The sequence below is a fragment of the Anoplopoma fimbria genome, chromosome 5, assembly GCF_027596085.1.
Source record: "Anoplopoma fimbria isolate UVic2021 breed Golden Eagle Sablefish chromosome 5, Afim_UVic_2022, whole genome shotgun sequence".
Taxonomy (NCBI): domain Eukaryota; kingdom Metazoa; phylum Chordata; class Actinopteri; order Perciformes; family Anoplopomatidae; genus Anoplopoma; species Anoplopoma fimbria.
In genome coordinates this window covers 5,536,738-5,564,382 of record NC_072453.1, presented here as the reverse complement: position 1 = coordinate 5,564,382, position 27,645 = coordinate 5,536,738, and the positions used below count along the sequence as shown (strand labels likewise).

The following is a 27,645-nucleotide window of genomic DNA, read 5'->3' as shown; positions in this document are numbered from 1 at the left end:
ATTTCTCTGTGCTCCCCAGGGTGTTAGAGATGCTCCAAGGGAAGGGGGCGGGGAAAAACGGACGTTTCCAAGGAAAAGCCAACAGCCTGGCTAGAAGAGGGGAGGTTGAAGCTTTCCTGCAGCAGCACTGCAAACATCACACCTCAGAGGAAGAATAAACTCAGCAATGGTTCAATATGAGAAACAAATGTTTCTTAGAGAAACAATACATTTAGAAGGCAATAAGGATAGCTTACCTGATTGTTTGAGGTATTCTTATTTTGTTGTAAAGACTAAATGGGTTAAAGTACTGTACAAATACCAAGAAATGAATCATTTCTGTTAAAATGTATATAACTGGGACTTGTGTACAACATGTGCTGTACATATTGTCATGTGCTGTTTTTATTCATTTAAAACTTATCTGTTAAACCTTATTTTCTGTCATATCCAATCAAGTCCTTTTTTATCCAGTTAGGTTTTTTATATGCATGTTGGGGCTGTACTAAATGCCCAGCTCAAGGGCACGTCAATGTTAAATTTAGAAACAGACGATTAACATTTTAAGAGTCCTGCTGCTCATATTGTTCAGAGCTGTTTTAGACAATGCACACCAACACCAGTTGAAGATTTTTTTCATATTTTTAATTTAAAAGACCTGTGGAAATATAATGTACAAAAGACAGACACACTTAACATGACTGTTGATAGCTGAAGTCTTAATTTGTTTTGGCACAATTACTTTGATCAGGAAAATAGAAACCCTTGTATATTTTAATGCAGCAGTCCTGTAATAAATACTACCTTGGTGAAACTTTTTAATAGTTATTTATTTATTATAAATGTCTGTTAATCACCTGATTTACATTCAGAATGCCAAAATAGTAGAAACACCTTACAATAATGTGCAATCTAATGCAACATAAGCACTAAATGCAGCCTCACAAATCCCCCAAGAGCTAAATTTCTTGCACACACTATCACCCTCAAATAAACACAATAAGAGTTTATTACAGGACAGTTGGAATTAAACTGTACAGGGGGTTCTAGTTTCGTGAGTGTGTGAGTGTGGGTGTGTGTTTTAACAGCAGTGGTTTGGATACAAATGTATTGCTCAAGCCTTTCACAGTCAAGCGGTGTAGAGAAAGTGCTCATGGTAAATATGACAATATAGTGCAACTGTGCAAGCACCCCTTCCCATTTAGACCTTTATAAAAATACTATAGGCAGTAAAAAAAAAGAAAGTGTTTGGAAGTAGTTTTGCCCAGTTAGTGTGATCATCCTGTAGACATTTTGAATCATCCTTTCCAGTCCCACTGCTCCGGTTTATTGAAAAGGTTTCACTATCTTCATCGAGATGTAGTTCTGGAAAAGGCAAAAAAGAACAATCAAGAACAAACAATTACTTCTTCTCATAAAACACACAGCTTCAGAAGTTTACATCATCACCTGCCACATAACAGGGAACATTTGTGTGTATTTTTGAACAACTGCTTTCGCTTTTGAGTTTCACAAGCTGAACCAAATGAAGTCAGAATATTATCTCCCGTCTGTCCTTACCGGTAAAGAGTACAACAGGATGGCGAGGAAGAGCACCACTATGATGAGGATGATGAGTCCGATGAAGAGGCACCTGAACCTTCTCCACACAATGAACTTCATGGTCTTACATGGGTTGGTGAACCAAAAGAAGGATGTATCTGGACGGCTGAGGGTTGTGAAAAATGAAAGACAGTGTATTTGTGTATGTCACCTGCAAAACTACATTTGCCTTATTTTAACCAGCAGGTAAGGAACATGATTTGGATACATTTTTAATAGATTCAATCTGCAGAATATTAAATATGGTATGTTTCATAGGCTGGGATCTTACTTGGGAGGGTCCAGTTTTGGGTTCATGTTGGGTTCGTCCCTGCCTTTTCCTGCAGGTCTCTCATCCACTTGTGTTTCACCTACAATCTCCAGTGTCATCTCAACTTTTCCCTGTAAGCACAAGACAGTTCGATTTAGAGGAAAATACTGTATTACAACATAACATTAAATCATCTCTGATACTTCATCAGACGTCTGCGGGTAACTTTTACTTTTAAGTACTTTTTTAGGAATAATGAATAGGAAATTTGTTACAAAAACTAAGGCAGGGTTATATCCTTATTTCTGAAAAAACAATAGCAGTTTTCCCATGCCGTTCTCATTTTAGATTAAATGAGTGTTCTTGTTGGTCAGATGGGTTTCCACATATTAACAAAGCTGAGGCACATGGACAGGAATGAAGTTGTTCTTTTTGTCAGTTTACCTCAAAACAGTGTTCTTTACTTCATTTCTTAATTCTTCTTTCTAGTCTAATGCTGTGTTTGAGAAGTTTTAACTCATCCTAAATTTGCTTCAAATCCAATCCTATTGCTGTTCATTCATATGCTCAATAGCTTGAACAAGTCAATTTACCTAAAAACTACAAAATATCTCCATCTATTTTATGTTGTATTTTTTTATTCATACTTACACCCAGAACCCTATTTCCATCCTGTTCAATGGAACATGGCCACCAGCCTCTGACTGACTGCTGAGCAAACAGAGACTTTGCTTGCTCTGGTTTGTTTGGAGCTCCAATTTCCAGATCATCCATCATCTTCAGAGAGCACTTCTCTGGGGTCTTTGCAGGAGCAACCAGATTACGCAGATCCAGCTCCACAGTGCCTGGGACCACAGATTATAATACTATGAATGGCCAGGTTTTCATTTAATGGCTGTAGGTCAAATCAGCAGCTTGATAAAAGCTTGCTTTGTTAACTTTTAATAAAGTGTCTTACCAAGGTAATCATCCAGTGAGAATTTGTCATTATCCCATATCTGGACAATTAGCTTGGGGGGAATCCTGAACTCTGATTTGTCAAGACTCCAGAAGTGCTCCTGTTGAATAAAGAACACAGGAGAACGTGATTTAGAATTGCTTTAACAACAACAACAACAACAGCAAATCAGTACAGGAATAAAATGATCCTTTTTTTATTTTTAGCCAATTGTTTGATAATCCAGACGAGCCTCACCTTCTTGGACACCAGGCAGAGTTGTTCAGCTGGCAGGTACTCAAAGTCAAAGATGAACCTCCAGTTAAAGTTGCCATCTCCGTCCAGAGACCTGTAGTGGACGTCAGTCTTCTGCTTGTTGTCCTCCATGCCAGGCATCCAGCTGGCAAAGGGAACAACAGGTGTCAGCATTCATTGTCCTGTCCCAACTGGTTCCAAGGTAACCTTTTACTATACAAGTTTGCTTTTAAAAGATTAAATTAAATCATTGTATACAAGATTCAGAAACTTTAGTTAATTTGAATGATTTATCATCAATACCCTTTGACGTAGATGTCACTCATGTGTTCTCCTGTGATGCTGGTCTCATCTAAAGTCACGTCTGTGGTGTTCCAGACGATAGCACGCAGGATAAACCTGACAATTCAAAAACAGCATGGATTAACTCAGTGTCCTCTAATGTGACCAGTGATGACGCACCGAAGAGCGGCACAGCACTCACTTCTTAGGCTTGCGTGGTGTGATGTCAAAGGGAGGTCCAGGGATGCCGATGCTTTTGGGGAAAACATCCACCCACATCTGAAGCTGCCCCTAAATAAACACATTATAAAGGTTTTACTAAATAGCTGCGTCAGGGTGGATGTGGACAGATACAACATTTTTGAGTTGTGACGTCTAACCTGAGAGATATTGGGCTGGAAGGTGCTGTAAAGCGTCCTGGACTCCACGTGTTCAGGGACAAGTCCCTGTTTCCTGAGCACATGCAGGCAGAGGCGTTCTCGGGGCGGACCAAGGTGCTCATGAATTTCCTTGTTGTTCTCTGGACGTGAAAACATGTTACAGCTTCATTAGGCTCATGTGGTACCATAATTAGTGAAATTAGATGTGGGAAAAAGAATCGGTCAATAGTTCTAATGTTTGATACTACTTTTAGCAAAGCCAGCAACATGGCTTGAAGGACGCCAAGTCGGTTCACCACTTTGATCCAGACAGTACAAAATTTCACGTGGAAATATTTCAGACATTCATGGTCTCCAGAGGTTGAATCCCAACGACCTTGGTGATCCCATGATTTTGCCTTTAGCACAACCATGATGTTTTTAGTTAATATCTCTACAACTTTGGATTTATTTCCAAGAATTTTGGTATAGACATTCATGTTCCCCTCAAAATGAATAATAACTTTGGAGATCCTGACCTTGCTCTACTCTCATCCGTTAAAAGATTATATTTGTCCGATACTCTAGTTTTTGACCAAATACCTACTTTTGCTGTGCCAAAATACAGCCTCATAGAGCTGCTAGCTTGGCTATAGACTCTTATAGCTTGGCTATAGACTCTTAGTCTATAGAGTCTTTAAGTTTATGTGTTAAACACATACTTAAAGCTTGGTGATAACATATGAACTAAAGTTATTACTATTAATGGCACGAGATAAACAGTGATGGTTGTTGGACAACTGAGCATGCCCAAGTATTTAGATGACACTGCCTATCAAGCCAGTTGGGTCTACCATTACAACTTAGCCTGAGCAGACTAAGGTCAATTTGTCGGACGGTTGTAAATAAAATGATGTTGTATGAATCACACACACTTACACCATTATATTTTAAAACATTGACATTACCAAACTGATCCAGCATGTATTCTTTGCCATTGAAGGTCATTGATGTGCCGTTGTCTTCTGTCCTGGGTTTGGACAAGCCTTTTAGACGAGCCAGGTTCTCCAGGATCTGAGACGGCTTCAGCTGGTCCCGCCACTTGTTGATACCGGAACTGAGACAAAAACAGAAATGAAAGAAAGGATCATGACCGAAGGTTTTTTTAGGAACATTTCCTAAAATCCACCCCCTTGAGGTGTTTCCTTACATGCAGTAGGTTTGTGGAAGGCCACAGTAGGAGTTGTATCGGGACAGGAAGCGGTTCTCCAGGTCTATCACTGTCTCGCCGACCTTCTCATCGCGGCTCAGAAGATCATAATCATAGATGGAGATTTTCAGGTCCTTGTCCTGGGGCAGGTAACACGTCATCTCAAACATCCTAAATAAAACAAAAGGAGTGGTTGAAAAGGTGCACGGTGTTTACCAGGAAAATATGGTCTGTAATATTAACATATTCTCCATCGTTTAAATTTGTCCATTCATAGCATTTACCTTCCAAACACAGGGCTGGTGGTGTTAGGTAGGTAATGGTCTCTGTCATCAATCGTGTTCCTTCCCAGTGACATCTTAATGTATGGATCACACTGAGCAGGAGAGAGACAAACAAGTTCAAGCAGAAAGTGATGACTGGTCTACGTGTGTTTAAACATGCTGCTTCTACTCAATACAAATTTATTCTCACTCTTCCATTATTGTCTTTGGGCTGCAGATCTATGGCCTGGACCACATAAATCCTGACCAGACACTCCTGAGGTCCACTCTCTGGCAGCTCTCTGAACTGACGGGGAGGGGGAGAAACACCTGGGTCGTCCGGCAGAGGGTACACCTTGAACGAACCCTGCAGGTACAAAGGCACACACACACACACACAATTCAGATTTGACGTTTTCTGTTTTGTAAGTCTTAAGAACTGGCCTTGGTCCTGAGCTGAGGAGATTCAGCTTTGTTTAACAGCTTTATTTTGAATAGATTCTGATCAAGTGTTAGTGTTCTGATTGGCGTCAAATTACCTTCAACTCTCCAACCACAGAGGGGTCATCATCCCCATTTTCATTCTTGCCCCGCTCAAGTTTGAAGGTGCAGCAGAAATCAGTGAGCCCTTTGAACTCTGGGACATCCTCAAGTTCGCATTCATACACCTGAGGACACACATATGCATTCAAGTCATCTACAACACTTTGTAGGGATCAAAGACAAGACTTACAACAAACAAGTGCAGTAACACTATAAAGTCTGGGGTGTGTGGGAAGAAAGAAAGCCTACTCACTTTGAGGGTGTCGTAGCCTTTTTTCAGGTAAGGGCCACATTTCTGATGGTCTCCAGTTGAAGCGTAGAATTTACTCCACCAATCGACCGTCTCTTTTTCCTGAATATTGAATTGCGCTTTGTTAAAATTCCTGTACATAGTTCAATGTATCTGGTATGATAATCTGAAATCTCATTCCTATTCACTTGTTTACTCTCACCTTCTCTTCAAGCTTTGGAGAACAAAGATGCAATGGGACAGAAAGCAGAAGAGAAGTAAAAAGTACATATACATACAGCATTAACAAATGCAAAAAACACACACATACAGATTATACAATAGGCTACAAATATTAACAAGAAAGTCAGTGAAGGAAAGATTGATAAGGAGAGGTTGCAATTTCACGATTGACAGCAAGTTGGAAAACAAGGGCGTAACAAAGGGGCTTTGCAGAATGTGCTACTGCATTAAGGCCCCAGGCCTCTAACTAACACTTTTTTTCACTAACACTTTGTCCCTTAACTTACAACATGGCAACAGGAGTTTTTAAATGCCTGCCAGGAGTTGGAGCTGGCTTTGAGTCTTGTATATAATAATAATGTAATAAGCTTATTTCTTTCTTGCCAGGAGTTCAATGTAAAAATTGATATCTCTCGTACTTCTGTATTCTAAATATGAAGCTGCTGCTAGCAGCTGCTTATCTTAGCTTTGCATTAAGATTGGAAACAGGATAAAAGGCTAGCTTGTCTCTGTCTGAGGTACCATATCCACTACTACCTCAACTCTAAAGCCAATTAATTAATTAACATGTCACATCCCGTTTGTTAAATTCGGGTAACAACCCAAGCAGTAAAACAAAGCTTGAACAACTGAAGTGTAGAAACAAAATGGATTTGACAAATTAAATTAGTGAGCTTAAAAAACCCCACCTATAAACTATTCCTGTCTTCATGCTAAGATAATCAGCTGCTGGCGGTAGCCTCATATTTAGCGTAACATGAGTTGTATTTATCTTCTCGTTTAACTCTTGGCAGGACATTTAATAATAACATTTCTCAAAATGTTTAACTTTTGCTTTTAGTAAAATATTGGAAATTGTACTTCTAGCTAAATCTACTTCCATGCAAAATGGATGCCTGGGAGCCTAATCTGCTTCAGGGCCCATTTACATGTTGCACCCTTGCTGTGAAAAAAAAGATCAAATGTGCTCATTAAAATAGTGGCAAATTAAGAACAATTGCATTCATGTGACAATTTCCAGATCAATGGCGTTGTGACTTTATTATGCAGCTTTTGTCGATCCTGCTGTAGCGCTGTGGATTAAGTGATCTCAGCCTTCCATTGTCATTGGTGCCCAGCCGTGTGAATTAGAAAGCTATAAGTAAGTAACCATACATACAAAATGGGAGGTAGGGGAAGCCATTTTGTTGACAGCAGCTGACATGCTGTACATGAACTGTAAGCGAGAGTAATCAGGCTTGTCAAATTTGACTAGAGAGCCAAATTATGCACTTCTTAGTGACACGAGGAAAGAAGAATTAACAGTAACTAGTTCCGGAACGACATGAGGAAATTATTGTGTCGTTTGTTTAGGAGGGAGTTTACCTGAGTTTCTAGCAGTGGTCTTTTCTCATCCATGTTAATAGAGAGATGTTTGGAAGGAGAAGCCATCATGGCCACTGTTAAAAAAAAATTAAAAAAAATGGGAGGACCACATTAGAACAAGGCTTTCTATCTCAATTGAATAGGAATGATCCAAGTCATTTGTATTACTTTGTATGACACCTTACTTTTGGAAGACATGGCTCCCTCTGCAGTGATGACATATGGGTCACATTTGAACTGCTCCAGAGTAGTGATGGTGCACTGACCCACCACAGGCTTCCTGCCAAATGGACGGTGGTCAATCACCTTCAGCACAATGGGAGGTGTGTACATCTCCTCCTTTGGAAGGAGCTGCATGGAGGTTGTAGAGAAGGTGTGAGAGAAAAAAAATGTATTGTGAGTTTACATTATTGTTAAAAAAAAAAAGCTCAAGGACTGCTTTGTGTTTTTTTTTGTTTTTTTTAGGATTCTAGTGCAGAAGATAAACAAATTAAATCATAATGTTTCTATTTATTTTGGAAGATATTATTACCCCTCTACAATAGCTTTGAACCTTTTTTCTCGTAGACAAGTGTTATTTCCACACACCCAGCTTGTGTTACCCTGCAATTACCACTTTGATGAAGAGGACAGAGCTGGGGAAGTTGGGGCTCTTCTTCATGTTCTTGATGACAGCTGACTCCACCCTCTGCCCCCCACACTCCACCACCAGGCTGGGTGAAGACACCGAGGCCAGCTGGTACGGCTTCATGTTCCTCAGGCCCCATGCAAGAATCTGAACACAGTGACACAAACACCGAGGTGATGGTAGAAACATTGTGTATATAAGCTCAGAGGGACGGTGTCTAAAGGTTGAGTGTTACCTCCACAGCAGTGAGCTGCACCACGGGCCGGATGCCCTGAGGAACCATGTAGAGGTTCTCTGATCTCTTTGGGGGAAACAGGGGAAGATCTGACTCGCCCGACTACAAAGACAGAGACAGGAGAGTATGGATTATGCTTACTTTTATGCTTTTACCAATACCTTTTCATTAATTCACACTCTAAAATGTAAAACAACTACAGGCCTCAAGAACATGGCTGTGTTTTAAATACTGGAAAGTCGCCATTTCTCCATTACTTTCAGGACAAACCTTGTCTTTAAGGATGAGTTCTGCCGCCAGCAGTGCCTCCCCCGCCTTTTGACCTTTATGGATGATGGGGTACCAGAGCAGTTTGGGGGTCTGATCCATGTCCTGATTCAACTTCACCAGTGGACGGAAAACACTGCGGCCTAGCAGCTCATCCTTCCCCTGGGCAAAACATAACACCATACCTTAAGCTTAGAGACTTAGAAAAAACATTTCAGTGTAGAGAAAAAGAGGACTTTACTATAAGAAAGAGGAAAACAACATCAAATAAAAACATCCAGCGATTTTTTAAAGGCAGTTCACACCATAAAAGTCTAACTTGAATATCAAGACCATTAGAGGTCCAAATAGATATCTTCTGCATTCATGGTTCCCAAAGTTTGGGTAAAATATGTGGTCGCCACCCCCCGATAGCAATTATATGCAATAATGTATCATAGGGTACATCATCAAGTACTGACACCCCGCATATTTAGTTGTACAAATGCTTTTTTATATACCACTTGGTCATGGTCGTAGAACTCCAGAACAACCTCAGGGGGCGCTGAGAAACTTTCTGGGGGTCACCGTAAATCTCCACATCATTGAAGATCAGAGTTTGGTCCCAGGTTGGGTTCAGAGTTGCCTGCAGCTTCTCTGTTGTCTTACTAACATGCAGGAAGGTGACGTGTGCATACGGATCTGCAAAGGAAAAAAACACATCGTTTAATGGTCATCTTTTCACATCCATCATAAACAGACAATTCTGCAATGAAACTAATCTAATTTTCATCAGCAGTCCTAATACTGATATTAGAAACTAATCATTTCAATTATATTTTTGACCATCGAATAGAATCTTACCAGAAAAACTATCTTTGTCCATAGACGCCAAGTTCTGTGCCTGATAGACGTAGACACGCAGATGGTACACATGTGACCCTGTAGAGAAAATAAAAATAGTTTTTTAAGTATTTTTATTTGTACATGCATGATCATTCATAATTGTCACTATATGCATCACTCACTGTCAAAGGTGCAGGACACAATGGGGGTGTTGGCACCAAACAGCTTGTTGGCATCAGCCTTGGATCCTTTCTCTTTCTCATCAGTATCAACACCCTGCAGAGTAAACCAAAGCGGACGTCTCAGAGCTTTAACCTGTTTATGCGTCACACACTGCCAAATAAAAAATGCCACCATGGCACTGGAGATGTGTTAATACATAAGTAAATATTTGAAAATATTTGGTGACTCAACATGCTCAGATCCGGTTCATGCTTTAATGTTGGCGCTTCCTCTCAAACTCGTACGTTGACGGATACTTCTGTGTTGCATTGTAATTATTTGAGCCACACTCAAATAATCTTTATGAAACCAGATCGTGACCCAAACAAGCAGCTTAAAAACTGAATATTTTCTCTTCTTTACTCACCAATGCCCCCTCCAGTTGGAAGATGGCGGATGCACCGAGCCGGTCCTCTGGTGCCATCTTTCGCCTCCAGCGCCTTCGACGAAAAGTATCTGATGATCGCTCTTTTCTGTGGAACTTCCAGCCAATCAGAGACGAGAATTCCCACCCCTCAGGATCCCCTTGGTCCCGTCTCTGTGACCAAAGATAAACAAGAAAATCTGAGTGATGCAATAATTAGTAATGGGGGATTATTTACTGTTAAATAAAGAGACATTTAGAATATTATATATAATAAAATATTGCCATAAAATGCAAAAGATGTCACAGTTAAGCCCGATGACCCTATTCTGACCTCCACAGCTGCTCCTGGAGTAGGTGCAGCTCTCTTGCGAGGTCGAACAATCCTTCTCCTGCGGTGGATGTGGTACACCTTCTCTGCAGGGACCCAGGACCGGGGCTTGTCATCTGGGGGAATGGTGACTCCATACTCCCAACCTGTGAGGTGCAGACAGACAACATTTTTACATTGTTTCATTACTATTTGTACAGAAGAACATATGGTTTTCACCATGTGAGTTTAATTTACTATTATTATGACCTAACAAGGAGGCAAGAGTGAGTCAGAGTACCGGGAAACCAGAAGAGAGAACAAAGAACTGTAAACAAGAACACAATATAGTCTTTTTTTCCCCATGCTGCCTTTCTGATTAACTTCTTATGCCTACAAATAGCTTGAAGAACACTACTCTCTAGATTTTAGCTGGTGATGTAAATGCCTGTACCTTGATCATCCACAGCTCTGTTGTCATCCACTGTCCACTTGTCCTCCCAGGTCCAACCTGGAGGACATTCAAACTCTCCAGGGTTGCGGCTCTTCTCACCATTCTGTGCAACAAAAAAACCTCAGTTTTTATTTTTGCAATTTCATTTCTTCATGTGTTTTCGTCCTCTTATATTAGAATAGGTCAACAAGATTACTCTTCCATCATAGGCTTCTGGAGGAAAACTGAGTGTAAATAGTAATGGAATTGCCACCAAAGTCAATGAGTTACTAAGAGAAAGAGTGTGGATCTTGGTAGTAGTCATGCATGTTTGTTGTGTTACAGAGACCAAGAAAAAAAAAATCAACTGCTTGTGTGATATTTTAAGCCACCCCTGCACATTATTTGCATGTCAGCGTGCAGTTCTCACCACATCAGTGTATTGCTCGGGGGCAGCCTTCCAATCTCCACCGGGGAAGCGAGTCTCATTTTGGTACACCTCGTCCATGAATTCAGTGTGTCCTGCATCTGCCTCTGATAAGAGACTGAAACACAAAGTCAAACATATGTGTTATGTGTGTGAAAATGTTTAATTCATTTGACAAGAGGCTACTTTAAAGCCCTAGTTTGTGATTTTTGGCACCCTCCGGTGGTAGTATGACGAATGTGTATCTTTGTTATGATGGACTTGTTACAGTGTGACAGATAAGAAAAGGTTGTGACACATTTGGAGTAACCAAATCAAGTTGTCAAAGTGTTCCTTTTGGTGCTTTGCGTATGCGATATTTTCTTTTTATATATTGAAATAGTTCGCCTATGATATGCAGATGTTTGAGATGAGATAAAAAGTTAAGATAAAAACAATATAAAGATGTCCCTTCATGACTTGCATGAAATAATCTTTCTCCATTGTATGCAGCCCTTTTGTGTCACCTGTCTGTACATGGCAGAATTACAGCAGTTAGTGATTGAGAGCCACTAACAGAAATATACTGAGGACGTTGGCATGTAAAACAAACAAGTAGACATGTACATTTGAGTCAAGATTCAAGTACAGAGAGTGTTTGGAGATAAACAGAAAAAGTAACTGCATATAACTTCCAGCTCACTGGCACAGTCTGGTACTTTGTGATTAAATCCTGGTCTAAGGCATGAGAGGAATGTAAACAGTAGAAAGCAGACGTCGCCCCTCTAGTTAAGTCCACAGACTGTGTTCACTTGAAAGCATTCACATTCAGCCTCCATTATATTAAGACAAACACCTTGTGCTTTGTCTTGGTCAAATGTTTTGAATTTTACGATGCCAAATTGTAATCTACAATTATACTCACGCTCTCTCTGGGTCAATGAACCACTCAGCTTCCCATTCCCATCCTCTTGGAGGCATGAAGTACTCTTGTTTCAGCTTCAGTTTGCCCGTTACATCTGAGAATTTGTGGCGCCCGACTAAACCTGTGGTCCCCCATTTCCCAAACACCTGGGCCTGGTTCTCGTACTGTAATGCAAAAGACGACATGTTTAGTTTTAGATGCTGACTGGACTGCTGTGTCTCTCTCTCTCTCTCTCTCTCTCTCTCTCTGGTATTCAAATGTATTTTCTGGCTTTGCAAATACAAAAATAACAATATTTCTATTGTGAGAGAGGCACTATGACGCATTATATTATGGAGCAATGTACCAGCTCAGCAAACACGCTGAAGGTTCCCTCAGAGAAGGAGTTGAACTTCTTCTCATGAGCAGCCAGACCCAGCCACATGTTGACTCTAATCTGAACCGGCACCTTCAGGCCCTTGTTCTTGTCCATGGGGTACTGCAGGGAACAAAACAAAAAATGACATGAGCATTATGATTTCAGAGTCTGAATGAGAACTGATTACTACATAAATGTTTTTTGGACCTCATGTGTTGTACCTGTAAAAAGACAGTCTGTGTCTTGCCACAGTGCTGACCACAGGCCTGCTCGCTGTATGTGGAGTAGAGGACTTGGTGAGCGGGAATACGACAGTAGGCCACCCTCTTCTCACCCCGTAACATCCAGACGATCACATCAGGCATGCTGTTCTGGGGCTGGACAAAAAAAGTGAGAGAAAAATGCAGAATTACAGATGGGCAAAACAATATACTGCTTGGAAACATTATTTTTAGGTGCCCCCTTTTTCAGGCTCGCTGTGGTACATACCTCCTCGGCCAGCAGTTTAAGTTTGTCCGCCCAGGACTCTAAGTCGGGCAGAGTGTCAGGGATGTCAGTGGCCTCCTCCCTCATGCGTCTGGCTCCGTCCTTGACGGTGGCCAGAGCGCTGTCTCGCAGCTTTTTGATTTGAATGTCCAGAGATGTCAGGTTGGAGCGACCCTCTAGCTCCGGTGTAGGCAAACTGGAGGAGAGACAAAAATGGGACACAATTCATTTTAATCGAAAAAACACACAAATGGAGATTATACTCATTATTTACCAAACAAACTCTTTAACTTCTATGACCATCCTTGTGTCATTTTTTCTTGGGTGAAACTGAGCACAGTTTCCTTCTGTTTTGTCCGACTCTCTTGGGTTCATCTGACTTTTTATTACATTGAAAAGGTGCACAGACAACATTAAAAATTAACACCACATCCTCGGTTTACCTTTCTATGTCTTCAATCAGCTGATTGAGCAACTTCAGCCACACCTCTACAAGATCGTTGTCAGACACTTTAGCCGAGATGGCAGTTTTAAATAACCCCAGGTTGGATTGCTGCAACAAAAAACAAAATATGGGTGAGGATTACGCTCCTATCTTAAACCTCTATGACTCTCAGCTCTCACACTGATACATGTACACACACGTACCAAACATTAGGACAATACAGCATGCTTTAATGCCTGCAAACCTATCAATAAATCATAAACTCAATGATTTATGTGGATTAAAGAGGATAATGCAGTATTACCAGGCGGTGAGTAATGTAGAGGATGATGTTGACAGAGTCCAGGCGGTGGCTGATGTCCTCCCAGAATGAGAGAACCACAACCACTGGCTTAGTGTTTACCCAGGGCAGGTAATAGTAGTGGTTACCTGGAAAAATGACACACCAATTTAAAATCCTCTTAACGAGAACGCAGATTGATCAGATTAAGTGTAACATCACATAGTAGCTTCCTCACTCACCATCAAATACAGCACAGCTATACTGAGTGGTGGAGGCCAGTGGTTTGCAGGTGGTGTCCAATTTGTTGCCATAGTTGCCGATGCTGACCTCGAACTGGATTGGCTCTCCTGGTTCCTGTATCATGGAGGCGCTGTGGAAGACTGCACACAGACTGTACTTCCTCCTCCTCTGGTACTTCTAATGTAGGGAAGAAAAACAGAAAAGGGAAATAGAAGTAGAACATATTTTAACTAATTATAATTTACCATCAGAGAAGCACAAGTGAAACCACACCCCTGTTAAACGGAACCACACTTCTCAGGTATCACTCAGCGGATAAATAGGCACAATACCTGCATCACCAGGATGTCGTCGCTGTGGATACTGTCTATTGTTTTGTCTGCTTTTCCCTCCAACTTAGTGGACAGCTCGACCAGGACCCTGCCCCTGTACGCCACGCCTTCTCCCTGCAAAGACATTGATATTAACTGTTGGGAAACCAATGAATGGGTTGTAGTAAAGGGATAAAGTGAGAAGAAACAAATCTTCAATACTTTGCCATAATTGAGATCCTCATAGGGGTCTGGCAGGCCGGTGAACTCTCTGGGGCTGCCATACAGGTTGACATAGCAGGGCCCAAAGACGGGCAGGAAACCCACTTCAGACTGCCCTGTGTTAGCTGTGAATAGAGATGGGGATGGACTTAATCTTTGTATGCTTAGACTCAAGCAAAGCTATGCAAAGCTTTAATGTTAGTACGTCAGAGTTTTGGTATTTGAGGCGGGGGTGATGGACAGATTGAGCTGGAAACAGTGAATGCTGGGTAAATAAAGCAAGTGGCAAGCACTCAGACAACAAAACGGTTTAACACTTAAAATACTAATAATAATCTCAAAACAGAGCACAACACAGCTTAATTTGCAATGTGCACGAACAGACGTATTCAGCAAATTAGTGTGAACGACATGCTTAACGCGTTACATCTCATGCAACACAGAGCGAAAAAAAGACCACAATTGAACCTTCATATGACGGCATTTCCCCATTTCTCGCATGTTCCTCTATTCCAGGAGAAAAAGGACAATTCAAGTACCATTTAGAAGTTGTAACAAAACAGACATTTAAGAGCAACTATGGTTTTCAAATGTAAAACATATTGTTTTTCACAGAGGGGTTTAAAAAAAAAAAAAAAAAAAAAAAAAGATCCAGACCTATTGGGCATTTTTAAACAAACAAACAAAAATCCTACCTTCTATCTCTCCACCAGAGGAGGCTATCTTGGCCAGGTTCAGGTATGTAGTGCCAATAGCATCATTTCCTGTTAAACGATCCCTGCAACCACACATAACACCTTTAGACTCACGCTGCACACACACACATAGCACTTCGCTCGTAATTAACTGAAAATAACGTGCACATTTCATAATGTAGGGGCATTGTTATGCTCTGCTTTTTCCACCACCTCTATGAAGGAAGTACATGGAATAGAAAAGCAAAGTCTCTTTCTTGCTTTTCATGTTTTTAACAATGTATTTTTTTGGGTCAGCGATCCGAGCCTGTTTTCAACACCTCCTGAGGCCCACACAACTGTTCCAACCTTTCCTCTTGGACTTATTTCCCTTCAAACTTCCTGGAAAAGAGTTATCGGGCAGTTCGTTCGCACACAAACACACAATAATGAAATAAGCTGAGAGACGGTGCCAACAGGATCCCAGAGCATGTAACTGAGGGGAAGGGAGGGGCCTGCACAGCCTGAGTCTCATGTGTTTGGTGATGGGGCATGGACACACACACACACACACCCATACAGTAGAAATATTATGGTATACTTCAAATAACAAAAGAATGCTGCCTCTTCGTGAGCACAAAACCACACAGTCATTCTCTTAAATGTAAGTTCTAATCTTGTTTGACTTACCAATCAAAGACTGTCAGCTTGACACGCTCACACATGGAAGGAAACTACAGAAAACACAAGAAGCAGGTTAAAAAAAAAAAAAAAAAAGACCAAAATGCATTCAGTGTCCATTTCCCCCCCCCTTTCTTTAGTGGTGCTGGGTCAGAACAACACTTTTTCATCCTCTCACCTTTACTTGGAGGTTCAGCACTTGGTTCCACTCTGGGTTTGCGTTCTTCTCAATGATCTGAGTGCACAGCTGGAGAGAAAAACAATCAATCAGTTTTCTTCTGCTACACTTCAACGTTATATCAAGCATGCGTACATTCAACACTGCAGCTAAAAAGAGACAAAACGAACCTTTTTGCCAGCAAAGCGAGCCTCTAAGAAGGGATCCACCAGGTTCTTCTTGTTTTCATCTCCCCCGAAAATTTCTTTCATGGTCTGGATGAATGCGTCATCCACTGTAATGCAAAAACATTGGAATATTTAATTAATCAATCATGATTAATATCACAGTATGGTAGCATACTATCAGTTTTGGCGGCCAGAAAATGAAAATAATTCAGTTTCAGCTCAGCTTTTAAATCTGTCTTTTTGATGTGCGGATTAAATGACCGTTTGGTATGTTACAAATATTAAATAATTACAACAACTTGTCTTACTCTGGGGAATGTCCTCAGCCCTGAACACCTTCAGGGACAGGGTGGCCCATCGCAGAGTCACACCAGCTGGCAGCAGCAGATTACTCTCTATGTCATCCTGATCGTCACATGAGTCCCTCTTCTCCACCTGAGGTAGAAAGAACAGAAACGAGTTCATGAGAGAGGGCTAGAGGTATGACCACCATATTTACATGTGGAAAGAGGAAGCAACCAGCGCTAGTGAAAGTGATCTGAGAGCTGCAGTCTGCGAGTCGTACCGGAGGCTCGTCTCCAGCTCCAACTACGAAGAGGCTGACTTTGAGGTAGCCTTTAGCCCCGGAGCTGGAGTCATCTGGATCATTCAGCAGGAGCCACTTCCTCATGACACAGTGGGCTGCATCAGGACACAAACACACACAAAGGACACACATTCGTACAGTCAGCACCATCAGGTAGAATGTATGGGTAAATTAATATTAACCTTAAAGTTATACCTTGTGCACACCCAAGTGCCTGAGTTTATATAAGTTATTCCTGCTAAAAGTAATTATGCTAATGCAACATTCTAATAAATTGAATATTAAAGATTTAAACCACATTTTAAAAAAATCAGTGTAAGAAACTAATAAGAAGAAATGGCTAAAAGGAAGTTTTGAATTCTCTTGCAATTTTTCAAAGCTAACCATTTGTTTTTGTAGTGGAATTTTTGTCTAATTTTACTTAACCCTGCAGTAATTGATTGAACATGGCAACACCTTTGTATGACCACTTTTTAAGTTGATATAGGGAGCTGCTTATTTACACATCCATCTTATAGAGTTCAACATCATTAATTTGGCCAACAGACAAAAGTCTAATATTCACCCTCTTCTTAGCCACCAACTTCTGAGAAAAATCTAATTATCAGGTTTAAAAACCAAAACGACGACCTGGAAGATGCTAAAATGCTCTGTAGAGTTGAGGGGAACAGCAGAGCTGGTTGATAATGATATAATACTCTCTGGGTTCATCACTATGAGCTAAACCATTCGCATACAAGTACTCAAGTGACTTATTACCTAAAGATTATAGCCACTTTGACTATTGATAAAAAAAAATAAAAAAAATCATGTTAACCACATTTATCAGATTCCAGAAACACCCATTCTGAATATTATCAGCATTATACGAACCAACTACAAATAAGACTATAATAACCCTCTCACATTCAGACCTCCACATGACAAACAATAGCATCCTCTTAGCAAATGTAAATGACACACAAATCGGTGGTTTGTGCCGAGCTCACCTGGTTCATCATAAACATAACCAATGTCGATCTGTGTGAGAGAACAAAACAAGATTAGCCAGACTCATAAAAAGGCATCAACAGCATTCTTTTAACAAATATGTGAAGACAAAATTAGACCAGGCACCTTGAATAATCCCATGAGACTGTCAGCCCGCAGTGAATAGGAGTTATATACCTGCAGAAAAGAGCATTCACAGTTTATATGTATACATACACATTGACAGAGGATAGGATCTTAAAATCTGCAGATGTGTACTGACCCGGAAGCTGATGTGCTTATCAAACAGATCCGATGGAAGCATGTGGACGTTGTAGAAGAATATCTACAAAAAAGCAAAATCATACGTTTCAATGAAAATGTTACATTTACCATCACCCAGCACAATTTAACCCATGTTAAATTATTTAATGTGTGAAACTGACCCCAGGAACACATTTATATTCGTTTTTCAAACCTGTGTCTTCTATAGTTTCTGTGTAAGAATGAAGTGAGAGTACCTCATCAAAGAAGGGGTTGTTTCCCCTCTTGATCCTCGTCCTGTGGGTGTCTCCACACACGTTAACCTTCACCACTGGTTTGATGTTGTTGCCGGACAACTGACGGGCCTCAAGGATTCGGACACGAATCTAAAGGACGCGTAGTATCACAGTATCAGTGTTGATGAATTAATTCACGTCGTGCGAGTATGAAAGCAGCTGGTTCTGTCCGAATACACCGCATTGCATCTAAATACACCGTTGACATAGATAAACATAACCTGAGCAAACATAATCTAGCTGGGAAAGTACTGTTGTGGCAACCTGAAAGTGACTAAGAATTTCAATAAAAAAAAAATCTTAAAAAGGTTATGGAATAGTTCTTTTGTAAAGTATTTTAATGCCAAAAAAAAGGAATAACAAAGAAAACTTGATTTCAGTTTTTGCTGATTGTCTTCTTTTTGCTTGCACTCCAAACATCCACACCATTCTGTTCTTGATATGCGTATTAAGAATCTAGCTCGACGGTCTTTGTTGATGATCGCTCAAAAAAAACAAAAACGAACTGACCTGGAAGTCCTGAGGTTTATCGACTAGCCGGTGGCGATTCCGTGCTCGGGCTATCTTCTGGCGAAGGTTACCGGACTGACCAGGGGATGAGGGGACACCTGCCAGGCCACTTTGCCCCCCATCTGGTAAAGTCTCATCCCCCTCCTCATCACCACCACCACCGCCTAATCAGCAGAAAAGCAAGATGATCAAATGTCTGGCATGCATTGAATGCTACCAATATTTACTGCATTGCTCTGCATCACTAAGGATAACATGAACGTACCATCATCCACTGTGGCATCTCCTGCCTGAGGGTCATTGAGGTTTGCTGCAGCATTGGCTGGAGGATCGTAGCCAATCACAAGGTTGATTTTAGCCTAGAAGGAAGTGAATGGCTGCTCTATTATTTCATTATTTATTTAATAAGGAAGGTCGCCTTCCTGTTGCTTATATTTTTTAATTCATGCAGAAAAAAACAAAAACTTACTCCAATACTCTGTCCACTTTCATTGACCAAAGGAACATTTTTGGATGGCATTGATCTCATTTGACCTGAGGCAAGTTCTCTCAGAGAGATTCTGGTTGACCCAAGGAATCTGTTAGGAAAAAACAAAGCAGGGAAAAACATTAAATACACAAATAGATTTGTATTCACTGTCAGATAGTGGATTCTTTTCAGTGTATAGCATGTGACTTGGGAGAATCTGCTTGGTAACGATTCTGCACTGATTTCCTGCTTTAAAAAGGGCAAAATACAGGCTGCCATTCTAGTCAGCCAACATATCAGTAATCAAGTTACAGACCACACAGAAAATGATATGCTGCATGTGCACTCAGTGACATCACATTCACAAAAGGGGCAAATAGCAGGTCACCACCCAGAGCTAACAAGCCCTGCCTGCACAGACAAACAAACGCACCCCATGAGCCACCGCACAGTCAACGCCGCACGGAAGCTACTAGCCAGTGATTCACGGTGTCTTTGGGTCATCTGTGAGAACTAAAATTAGCCAATTATTCCATTTGAGGGTCGTTTAAACACCAGCTAGGGACAACAGAACCACTTATTAGTTTCCAGTGGTCAAATAACAATATAATAAAAAAAGAAACCCATTTCATTCCAAGTCATTTGCCTCTTAGTCGAACTGTTTCCTTATTGATTGTTAAATTACAAATTTTTCTCCATGAAAGAATCCTTATGTTTAGCATTTTTTATTGGTTTGTTATTATCAAAATTTGAATGATTAAGTAGAAAAAAATATTATGTAATGAATCAACAGTTGTCAAAATAAAGGTTACAGATTAAACTTGAATTTGAATTGCTATGACAGTTGTGTGGCCTTAAGCTTAGATATGTTAAAGATCTAAATAAATTAAAGTAAATGTGGCTTAAAGTATCTGTTGGTGTTAGATCTGACTAACAATTACATTGGGTCACAATATCACAATTTTGACTACACAGTTATTGTGGCCAAAATAATACAGGATAATGCTATAGAAAATTTAAAAAAAATGTATGTTCATGCAATCAGTCAAATTCATCTTTAACATTGTTACCATGCGTTTTGTCTTTTTTATTAGCAAAGGGATTATACTCAAAATTCATCTGTAGGGAGGTGAAGAAAGTCTTTTTCCATAACTGTACAAAAGTGTGATTTGAGAGGGGAATCGCATTATGTAAATAATATTATCAAATGTGTATTATTGACACAATATCAGTACTACAGTTCTTAAATATCACTGTTATCGTTAATAACGTTATATCGTGACACCCCTTCTAATAATAATACTTAACTGTTGTTAAACAGGTACAGTCGCCTTTCCATGCACTGTCAGTTAAAAAAAGAACTCAGAAGCAGTTTGTCATTGCGTGTCGTTGCTTGTCGTGTTTGTCTTGGTGTGTAGCCAAAAACTACACTGCTCAATGTGCTGCTTGTTTATGTTTAGACACTTATAATTACATATGAAAGAAACAACATACCATTAGCTCTTAGAACATATATTTAAATTGTTTCCTAAATGGTGCCAAATAACCATTACAAGCCAAGATATATTGAAACAAAGTAGTTCTATTATTTTGTCCATCGGATTTATATCAGTGAGGGTAGGCTAAATAACAAAAACACATCTTTGTTTGCTACCAACTGAATCTTCTTTTACATTAGTACACAGTAGAGTCAACACCTCTTTAACCTTCTGAACAGAAACTGAACATTATGGCCTTTATAAAAGGTAGCAGTTATTATTGCATGACTTGTGTAGATTGCATAAGTTTTAGTTAATAAACTGGCAACTCTGTATGTTTTACTGATTAAAATAATTTAACAATGTAGCCAATTAAATGCAATACATCATATTAACTGTATTGTTCTTTGGGTTTACTAGGTTATATTATTGTGGCAGCATTTCTGTTGACCCAAAACAGAAACTCACAGTTTCCTTAACCCTTGTGTTGTCTTAACTTTCTGTATACACCACTTGTCCTAAGGGTAAAAAATGACCCGCCTTCACTAAAACCCTAAAATAAAGCAGCTTGATTGCATTTTAAACCCCAAATCTATTTTGCATGAAGAAACAACCTGTCATTCATCACAAACTTTGTGAATATCTAGGTTTTTCCTCTTCACAGTGCAGAAAGACTGTGTTTAACCAGTGGAATCCACTCGTTTTTATTATCCTCCTGGACATCTGAATAAATCAGATCTAGGACCTGCTGGGCAGTGAAATGTGCACGCATGGCTACAGTAAAGAGATTACTGGGGGTACTGTCATCTACAGCACCTTTATAGCCTCTGACTGCATTCCCCATTAGTAAACAATGCTTTCTCTCTGATCTTGTTTGTATTTTGTCTGTCAACTTCAGTCAGGTGTGGGGTCGTGGAGGGGAGATGCTGCACATTTGCGAGAAAGCTTTTGTTTTCCCTGAGTTCAATCAGTAGCACACGTAATCTCAATTTCTTGTGTGTGTGTGTGTGTGTGTGTGTGTGTGTGTGTGTGTGTGTGTGTGTGTGTGTGTGTGTGTGTGTGTGTGTGTGTGTGTGTGTGTGTGTGTGTGTGTTTGTTTTATGGTTTCTGTAGTATGAAAGTGATTTTAGAACTGCCGTGTCAGAAATGACCCCTAAGACAAGATTTGTTGGTGTACAGCTTTTATGGAAATATGAACAAAGGCAATGTTTAACTTTTTCTCATGTTGGGGTCATTCTAGGAAAAGTCATTGAATTTCAAGTTGAAAAAAGATGATTAAAGGGGTTTCCTATGCTGTTAAACATAGTGGCGGATCATTTTTGACCCCTAAGACAACACAAGGGTTAAACGGGAGCCAATGACACCACTTTATGTTCAGAATCAGATACATCCAAGACTGACCAGAACTCAAAGCTTTCAATAAGAACTCAATATTCAATATTCAAAGGGTGTTCTCCCCCCCCGTTGCTAACCACTTTTACTTGGCCTTGATGGAAAATGTCATGGGACAAAAAGAAATTGCTGTAAAAAGACCACCACCATGCTGTGATTTACATTGAGTAAGTTATACTCGACATCTATCAGAAAAGCATCTGTTTAAACATAACAGATCAAAAAACTTCAAGGTCAAAGCAAATACTAGAAGCACACATCCATGCATTAGCAGATTATAAATTTTGTGCTTCCCTCCACTGAAATAGATCAGTGCAAGATATGAACTATACGTATACAGCTACTCATATCAGATTACCAACTCTTTCAGTCACAACACCAATAGTTGTACAGAGTTTGGTTTGGGAGAAGAAAGGAGTTTTTTTTATGACACTACATCAGGAAGGAGGTTGACAGGGGGATTCTCCGAGGAGTCAGTGACTCTATAAACCTGGTATGCAGCCTTGAATCTCACTGGGTGTCCAATAACACCCCTGTGTAGTTTTCCAATGGTTTTCAGCAATGTTTTTTTTCCTTGGACACTTCTGCCAGCTGCGACTGGTTCCAAACTATTCAAAAAGCTTATGTGACCCGATTCAGACGTAGGGCTGTCCCTTCTTACATATTTTTCATTTTGCTACCTCTCGGTTTCAGGTTTGACTGCGTTCTGATAAGAGCATTCAAATATGTAGAATCATACTGCAGGATTGTACGGTATGAAACACCACACACACACGCTCCTTAACAACTTCCAAAGTTATGGGACAATTATTAACGGCCAGAAGTGCATGTATTGTGTACAGAATATAGAGGTCATGCCATTGTTTTACATGTAAACACAGGGGAAATGACCAAAACAAACTTGGTGACTAATGCCAAGCCCTGGTGAGTCAGAGAGGAACAACATCCTACCATAGCTGATAAAGTTTCCATGTTTAAACATTCACAAATCCTCCCACAGACAGAAATGATGTGTGTTGAGTTATTATTGTATATAGTCACATTTTTTTCCTTTGTCAGCCTGCTATAGCCAGTGGAAGAACGGACTACGATGCTTCTTGCCACCAGACGTTTAGCCAACAAACAAGTTGAACCTTTTGGCCTTTCCACCTCCCCCGGTACAACGAAGTTAACTATGATCACCTATCCGTGAAGGGAAAAGCGTAACTCTCCACACAAGCAGCTCCACAAGAGCAAGAGTTCAGTTCAAGACGTCAACACCCTCCCGCTGTCATAATTCATTTATTTCGCAGATCTGTTAGGATGGCTGAGTGTGATGACACAGCTCATGTCAGATCTGTGATTAGAGTGTGACATTTAGAAAACGCAGTTCTCTGATTATTACTGTTGCATCCTATTTATCAAGCACTGCAAGGCTACAAAATCCAGAAATGTTTTTCACAAACGGGGTAAGTGAAACATTTTGACAGACCCTGTCTGACCCTGAGGTTTTTATGAAGACGGGAAATGAAACAATACTCTGAGGTTCTGATGTGAAAACATTTTTTCAGCCATATCCTCCTGAAGAGGTTTTTACCATCCCCACCATGTTAATATTTAATGGTAATTATAATATTTAAGTGGCCGTTTCCTTATATCAGCGTTATCAAAAAAACTAACCATGCAATGACTTCAAAAAGTCTGAATCCCTGTTGTAGAACTCTAAAGCATATTCCTCAAGTTAATGAATCTTGATTTTAATGGGAAAATGAGATGGATTGCCATGACATCTTGTAAAGTCAGTCATGGTCCCCAGAGGATGACTCCTGATGACTGTGATGATCCCCTGACCTTTCATCTAGTACAACCATGAGGTTTACATTTGTTGTTAAGGGTGAAAAGTCTCAACAACCATTGAATGGATTGCTTTGGGATGTACTATAGATATGAATGGTCCAGAGAGGAAACATTCTAATGACAAAAGTGATCCCCTGGCTTTAAATCTAGTGGATTTATCATATAGTTCGAATTTCAATTGTCCATCCAATATTTTAGTTGACCAAAGACGTTTATGTAGTCTTGTTTTTACCCGTTTAAAATACTTTAAACAGAACATGAACTGACTGTAAAATGGATTTACTTAACTTGTAAATTTAAATGAATCAATCATGTGTCATTTCAGATCCAAATAATATGTGTAATGAAATTGGACATTTTGTTCATGATTTTAATGAAACTCACAAGCAGAATTTGATTCTCTAATCGTATAATCTAGACTGTACTAATATACACAGAGGGGGAACTCTGTCCGACAATCTTCTTATCCATTTTCTTAAAACGATTTAGTTTACGAAAACACTGCTTGCTTATTTCCAGGTTCCCCTTTTGTTGCCATGACAACAGGGATTACCCACAACAACATCTGGAAAACTATTTGAGACGGAGAGAGAAGTCCATTTCTGCTACCACAGTGTAGATCTTTAGGGAGTGTGTCAGATGGGCCAGCCCAGTGGAAAACTTTACTCAATTTGACATGAATTCATGTGCTGGAGAAGCACATTTGAAAAGCTCCACCCCTCAGTTATGACTGTCCCATGCACTGGGGGAACATTCACTAGATAAAAAATATTGATACACCACATATGGTCTGTTTGACATAAATTATGAAGACAGATAGACTTTAATGTGCTTTGTTGTTCTTACGATAGACAAGACTTTGATCGCAGTAATTAGATGTAGAAGAAACTTGCTGTGTGGTTGGTCTAGATTGGTCCCATATGTGATTCTGGCTTTATATGGAAACAACAACATTGAGCTTGTTTGAAAAAAAAAATGTAGAAGCATTTTGCATGACAGCAACTCTCCTCACACAGTATTAAAGCAGTTCATATATGCTGTATGTACAGCAATTACGCAACTACAATATAAGTCGGCAAGTATATGCCACATAAAGTATTTTCCTTTAACATGTTCCCTGTCCACCCAAATCAGAGACAGACAGAGACAGAGACAGAGAGACAGAGACAGAGACAGAGAGAGAGAGAGAGAGAGAGAGAGAGAGCTTTGTTTTCCTACGATAGAGAGAGAACAAGCGCATTCATCCATCCAGTGTTGCCCAATCAGGATCAGTTAGCCCACACAGCCCAGCAAGTCTTAACATGGCAAGTAGGGTGTGAGGGGGTAGAGGCATCCAGCTACATAACTCAAACACAGGGTTACTGTGAAAATATCCAACTTACTCTCTTTGTGTGTTAATGTGTCTGTGTTGATAATAATGCCTTTCCTTTAACCAGTGGGTGGTGGAACTTTTGGCATGTTCAAACACCTTTATTGTAGCCAAGGTACTTCAGATTGAGACTGTCTAAATGACAGATGGTGTTGGACTGCCTGTGTTGTATCTGAAAAACTGTAATTCAAAAACATCCATACAACAGAAAGACTTGCTTTTAGCCAACCTGCTTTATAACAGGACAGACTAATTACCTAGAAAGTCTTTGCTCACAAAAAAAAAGGTTTGCGCAGTGATTCAATAGGGCGAGGTGCACCCCCCCCCCCCATCTTCTCTTTCATCACTGTGATCCATCTGTTGCACAAAATCCATGGATAACAGGAAGATCAATCTAAGCGGTTTGTTTTGCACTTACTTATTTTTCCCAATGGTTTCATAGTCTTTCACAATCACGTCTATGTAGGAGCTAGCATCCAGCCCAGTGCCCTTCAGATCAAACTCAAGCACCTGCAAGAATAGATGAGCAACATTGTATCGTAGAGCAGGACCTCCAATTAATGTAAACTGAGTAAATATTGAGTTTATTTTGCAACTCAGCCTGTACGACACAGAACACACAGTCACATTGAACTCCAAGACTAATCTACATGTCACATAATCAGTTTTTAATGGTCTATACATACTATGACAGTCATAGGATGATTGTCACAGCTTATGTTTACCATGTAATGTTTACTGCTGCATTTAAAAGAGGTGACATATCAGTTATTCCTGCTTTCCTAAGCAAGCAGCTGATCAAAACTAACTGATTAAAAATCTAAGTAAAAGAGGGACGCAGCGATATCTGCATGTTTAAACATGTCTGTGTGTGTAATGTAGATGTACCTCGTTCCACACAGGATTCACCTCACTGTCAATCGATTTGGTTTTCTGCTTTTCATCTGAAAGTCAAATCATTTCATGAAATTTAAAAAAAAAAAAAATAGAACATCAACTGATCCTTGAGAAAAAGCATGCTGTATGGTACATGATTTCTCAAGATTAGGACACACATAGATCAAGCAACCCAAGTAAATACAGCTAAAATCATTCTACCAACTCATTTAGCTGACAAAGTTTAGTTACTGCTGTGTCTAACCTAGCAGGTTTGCATGCTTTATGGCAAGAGTTAGCGTCAGTGGGCTGCAGTTTCTGTCTTTACTGGGAGGACAACTGAAAAAGAGAAGCTCCCACAGCTGTGAGTGATGATAACAACTTAGGTCCAAAAAACAGCTGAGAGCAACTAGGGCTGATTGCCAGATCATTTCCTCATCAGGGAGGCACTACCTGATACCATTTTTTTTCCAGTAGTTGAAGGCCATTTCCCTACAAATTCTAACTTGTTTCTCTGAAGCTTCCTTTGTTCTGTCTGAACTCACCACCGGTCCAACCATCGTCCCTTCCAAGCTCTCTTTGCATTTATAAATACTTTGACATGTTGGCACAGTAATGCAAAACAATTTATATTGATTTTGAAACATACTACATTTAGAAGGAAAACAATGACTCTTAACTTCATTAATTCTAAATGGACCATTTGGCTTCCAGTTAATGTGAAAGAACGACAAAACAATAGAATAACACTATCTTTATTGCATGGGCTTCCATATAAAATCAAAATAAAACTATTAAGTTTGTAGAGTGACGTCATACTAGAAAAAGGTTTAATGAATTTAGCGACCATAAACTTCCCATTTATTCCCAAATACCCAGTTTACATACTTCTTTAAGACTTTAATGTCAGGCTACAAGTGATTTCTTTCCCGAAAACGGAACACAAATACAACTTTAAGACTTTTAAAACTCACCTTTAAAAATCACACTGGTAATTGGATCAGGGTTTCCAATTTTCTTTTTCGGCAGCCCTCGAGCCGATTCTACTACAACCCGCAACATGGCAACAAACAGGTTAAAAAAAAAAGACTAAATTTGTGAAGTTGTGGAATGAAATGAAAATAAAAAAATCTTCAAAGGATTTTCGTGCTTTGGCATCCTCACAGCCCCATCATCACTGAAGCAGACAGGGCAGGGCTGAGGAAGTATATTTGCCCGTCCCGTTGGTGGGAGCGAGGGGTGGACTAAGGGCGGATCACGGGGGAGTGATTATCCCGAGTGGAAGTCAGTGAGCTTCTGCTGCCAACGTGTGAGTTAAAGCTGAGAAGAGAAGAGTTCCCTATTCCTTCATTAAAACCACGATCAAACTATTTTGCAATAGCCCAAACTATCATTTTGTTCAGAGGGTTTAAATGTCTTCAGA

At 40.0% G+C, this 27,645-nt stretch overlaps 2 protein-coding genes across 2 annotated transcripts in view; one reads left to right on the top strand and one right to left on the bottom strand.

The window, feature by feature from the left end:
* The window catches only part of aarsd1 (alanyl-tRNA synthetase domain containing 1), a 3,545-nt gene extending 2,752 nt beyond the window's left edge, over positions 1-793 (top strand). Inside the window, exon 12 of the mRNA XM_054599362.1 lies at positions 20-793. Within this exon, the coding sequence (XP_054455337.1) occupies positions 20-158 (139 nt within the window). The 3' untranslated portion in view covers positions 159-793. The remainder of the gene's footprint in view (positions 1-19) is intronic.
* LOC129091671 (myoferlin-like) lies at positions 186-27,645 on the bottom strand. The gene is given in 56 exon segments (XM_054599366.1): positions 186-1,344; positions 1,540-1,687; positions 1,853-1,962; positions 2,483-2,676; positions 2,790-2,889; positions 3,027-3,168; positions 3,327-3,422; positions 3,508-3,596; positions 3,686-3,825; positions 4,633-4,781; positions 4,875-5,045; positions 5,159-5,250; positions 5,349-5,504; positions 5,677-5,805; positions 5,934-6,032; positions 6,133-6,144; positions 7,312-7,368; positions 7,518-7,591; positions 7,703-7,868; positions 8,131-8,292; positions 8,381-8,482; positions 8,651-8,809; positions 9,148-9,191; positions 9,194-9,328; positions 9,491-9,568; positions 9,655-9,748; positions 10,062-10,232; positions 10,393-10,535; positions 10,823-10,925; positions 11,232-11,346; positions 12,133-12,296; positions 12,479-12,610; positions 12,712-12,867; positions 12,980-13,172; positions 13,420-13,529; positions 13,726-13,850; positions 13,944-14,121; positions 14,277-14,390; positions 14,478-14,602; positions 14,946-14,984; positions 15,173-15,255; positions 15,842-15,885; positions 16,011-16,079; positions 16,181-16,284; positions 16,486-16,612; positions 16,743-16,858; positions 17,753-17,783; positions 17,880-17,930; positions 18,016-18,078; positions 18,254-18,382; positions 18,803-18,966; positions 19,068-19,161; positions 19,272-19,380; positions 25,765-25,856; positions 26,235-26,290; positions 27,197-27,645. Coding segments are annotated over 56 exon segments (6,225 nt in total). The 5' UTR covers positions 27,285-27,645; the 3' UTR covers positions 186-1,305.